Genomic DNA, 4,141 nt, shown 5'->3' with positions numbered 1-4,141 from the left:
AAGGCTTGAGATGAAAAATAGTTAGTTGTAGATTGATAAGGGTTGTAGAAGGGTATATGAGAAAGGGATAATACAAGAACCAAGGACAACAAAAGAAGAGAGATAAGGAAACAAGAGAATTAATCACACAATTAAAAAAGAGAGACTATTTTTCTAGGACTGAATTATTATTTATCTAGCTAACTATAGTTGATTTTTACTATGGAGGTGTTGCTATCCATGCCCTTTAAATTTAAAATACCTACTCTCGTCATTATCAAAATTCTTAAATGTGAACCATTCTTGTGGTTTTTAACTTTAGTTTTCTATATAGATTTTAGTTTAGGAGATTTCTGGTGGTAGTTTAAGATTCTTTGACCATTTAGTATTTTAGTCTATCAATAAAAGCTTAGTGTGTAATATTTAAACCGTGAGATAGAAAGGTAGAGGAGAAATGAAGAGAACGGTAGAGGAGAAAAGCATAAAGAGAAGGGAACAAGGGAATTAAAAGCACGTTTTAAAAACTAAATTATTGGAGAGGGATAGTATCAGGAAATATGTGAGGGCCACAAGGGAAAACAGAACTGTGGAGGGAAGTGAAATGACAGCAAAAGTCTGACCGAAGTGGTAACAACGTCATTCATTGTTCGTGCTTTGTAGGGTTGTGATGTTTTAATGGTAAACACATTTCATTTGCAAAAGTAATCTGGAAGGATTTACGAGTTGACATGGTAAAGAAAAAGTTGAAAAGTATGGGTTTTATGCTATTTAATGAATGAGATGAGAAACTATTTTAACACACACAATATTTGAAATTTGTTCAATTGGCTGAAATGGCCGTAGTATTGAGCCCTCCTGACATACCCAGTGATGCCCAAGTAAGAGTGGAGGAAACCATGAGTGTTTATCCCGCCCACCCAACTGAAAGAAGAAAGATGTTCTTGTCCAATTTAGATCAGCTTGTACCGTTCCCTCTGGAGACGGTTCATTTCTTTGCTCCAAATCCTGCAATAACTTCATCTGAAGCTACTGAGATGGTAAGAGATGCACTGAGTAAGCTTCTGGTGACATATGATTTCTTTGCAGGAAGACTTGAGTTCGATTCCCATGAACAACGCCTTCAAATCGACTGTTGTGGAGCAGGTGCTCTGTTCGCCTCTGCCTCCACAAACATATCGCTCTCTGACTTGCACGATGTTGCCTACCCCAATCCCTTTTTCAAGAAGCTGGTTCTACAACAATTTCAGCAGATCTCTGAACTCCATGACTTGCCACTCTGCTTGTTACAGGTTTGATTCTCACCAGATTTATATGGTGTTTGCCATTGTTTTCTTTTGCAGATATCATATTTTCTCCACATGGTAATTATATCCCATTCGAATGTGTTTGTACCATGCTTTCTTTTATTTGAACGAATGAAGTTATGGATTCAAATAAATTAGTTGACTAGTATTTCATAAATAATGATTGAAAAGAAACCAGCTCTCGTCAACACATTTGACACTCGTTTGCAAGCAAGAAAAATCCCTCATAAAAGTAGAATGTGTTTGTGCAAACAGGTGACTCGATTCAAGTGCGGAGGCTTCTCAATTGGATTGGTAGTAAATCACACAGTGATAGACGGAATGGGGTTGGCGACCTTCATGAAGAACCTTGCTTCTCTGGCTTCAACAAACACCATATCCATCATCCCCAACACTGACAAAACCCCATTACGAGCTGCTTCTCCTCCATCGATTCAATACCCACATCTCGAATACGTTAAAATCAATGACCATGGAACTACGGAGTGCTCTGATAAGATAGAAACCATGGAAGAATCCCACACCCACATTTTCAAGCTCTTCCGACTCTCTGCCGATTTTGTGCAGAGCTTAAAGAAAACGGCAATGGCGGATGGGCGATTGGAAAAATGCACCGGTTTCGAAGCAGTGACTGCACATCTGTGGAAATATCGAACAGAGGCGATGGAAATGGGGGAAAAAAAGGAATCTTGCATAACTTTTGCAGTGGACGTGAGAGGAAAATTGAATCCTCCATTGCCAAGCGAGTACATGGGGAACGCTGTATATTCTGCCAGTGCAACTGCAAATGGGGGAGAGCTGCAGAATGGGTCGCTCTGTTTCTGCGTGGAGAGGATAAAACAGGGGATTGGCAGAGTGACCAATGAATATGTTGGGTCGGGCATAGATTGGTTGCAAGTAAACAAAGGTCGTCCTCGCTTAGAGGGAGTCATTCATCTGTCATCATGGTTGAGGCTTGGACTTGAGGATGTGGAATACCCATGGGGGAAGCCCCTGTTTTATGGCCCTGTTCCCCATGGAGTGGTCAATATTGCTCTCCTGCTTCCCAACAATGTCGACAGAAATGGTGCTCATGTCTTCCTCGCTCTGCCACCGCATCAGATGCTCAAGTTTGAAGAACTCTTTCTCACTCCTCTGGCTGTCCTAGAGAATTAACTCCCGAATATTTACTTGTTTCTATGCATTGTCATTTCTCGATCCTGTCTGTAAGCTTTTGTTAAGTCCACATTTTCTGCTATCGTTCAAATAAGAGCTTGGAGTAGCTGTATTCTAACTTTTTTTTGTTTTATGTTCATGTCATTTAGTGACTTGTACTTGTCTTATTAGTCGCTCCTATCGTATCTATTGCAAATTTTTCATTTGATTAAATTGACAAACTAATCAAAACAAATTATTAAATTCTATTGAACAAATATACTAAGTAAATTAGAATTAAAAAAAAATTTGATGGAGGTCATCCACAAACAAGTCTTATGTATTCGATACGGGCTCGTGCGTGCCTAAAACCTCTTCGGCTAAGAGCCAAGGACCAAGGAGCATCCACAAATTCGCCCAAGGCACGATCCCGGCCTCATCCCTTATGATGTTTTCAAGCCTTACACTCAACAAGACTTGATCCCTGATGGGCTCTTTGTAATTTTGATGAGCTACAAATTAGAAATTAGAAATTTTGATGAACTACAAATCCAATGTTTTGAATTGTTGTGGATTGGTTTTTCGCTTAGATTTGTATAGATGTTTTCTTTTAAAAAGTATTCAAAATAAAAACTATAATATTAAAGTTATTTTGTGTCAAATATTTATATATTGATATCAAAAATGTTTTTTTATTCATAATAGTATAAATAGATATATTCAATATTTATTGATAACAAAAAAATATTTTTATACTCATAATAGTATAATGGTATATGTAGATGTTTAAATAAAAAATAATATTTTAATTAAAAAGGATTATATTAATCTTTGATTTCAATTTTTTATTTTATTTTTCTTAATTATGATTATTATATTTTTCAAATTGTTTAATGAAGTTTTTTTTAGATTGTAAATATTAATTTTTGATTTATTATAATTTTATAAAATCATAATATATAAAAAATAATCATTATTATGAATGAGTAAAACTTGTTAATCAAATAAACAAAATATAAATTTATATTTATGGGAGTTGAAAAATATAAATTCCAAGCAAAACGAGAAATAGTTTTAGACAAGGAACATTGATTACCAGTAGTTGAAATTAAGCTTCCATAATTGAAATCCAAAAAGCAACAACTCATCAATTAAAATGTCTTCAACTTTTCCCAACATAGATAAGAAGAAACCTTATGTGATTTGTTTGTTGCCAAATGAATTGGAAATACATAATTTATTAATCAAACATCACAATCCATTCAAACATTTTAAGGTAATATTAAATTAGTTGATCAATGACAAATATTTTGGCATGAGAAGATGTCTTAGCACCATTGAAAATTGCCTACAATTTTTTGGAGTCTATACTTGCAGCAATATGCACATTGCATTGTATGCGTTGGATAATACTGTGGTGGGCTTAAATAATGAGTCTAGCATAGAAAAGGTAAATAAGAAAGTAGTAATTTATATTTCATTTAGTTATGATAATCCTATCTAAATAGAAAAGTAATAAGTTGGTTACAATTTTTACTTAGAAATTTTCTATTTTCTTACATTGTTTAATTTGTACTAGTTTAATTTTCTCTCTTTTATTATGGTTAGTCTAATTTCTTGCTTGAAAGATTAAGGTGTTAACAAAATACTGTACTAATAAATAATTCAAACTTTTAATTTTGTATTCTTTTATTATAAGAATTTGTTCTTAAGATTTTAAATTA

General features: G+C 34.3%; 1 protein-coding gene across 1 annotated transcript; it reads left to right on the top strand.

Annotated features, from left to right (window-relative positions):
• Positions 1-799: 799 nt before the first annotated feature.
• Positions 800-2,532, top strand: LOC149562669 (acyltransferase GLAUCE-like). The gene is made up of 2 exons (XM_089823911.1): positions 800-1,268; positions 1,539-2,532. Exons 1-2 carry the CDS (start codon positions 813-815, stop codon positions 2,436-2,438), a joined length of 1,356 nt encoding a protein of 451 aa, XP_089680037.1. The 5' UTR covers positions 800-812; the 3' UTR covers positions 2,439-2,532.
• Positions 2,533-4,141: the final 1,609 nt, after the last annotated feature.

This window comes from Cupressus sempervirens, chromosome 4, assembly GCF_028749045.1.
Source record: "Cupressus sempervirens isolate cs-2001-9-10 chromosome 4, ASM2874904v1, whole genome shotgun sequence".
In the NCBI taxonomy this organism is placed as follows: Eukaryota; Viridiplantae; Streptophyta; class Pinopsida; order Cupressales; family Cupressaceae; genus Cupressus; species Cupressus sempervirens.
This window is presented reverse-complemented; position numbering and strand designations above follow the sequence as displayed.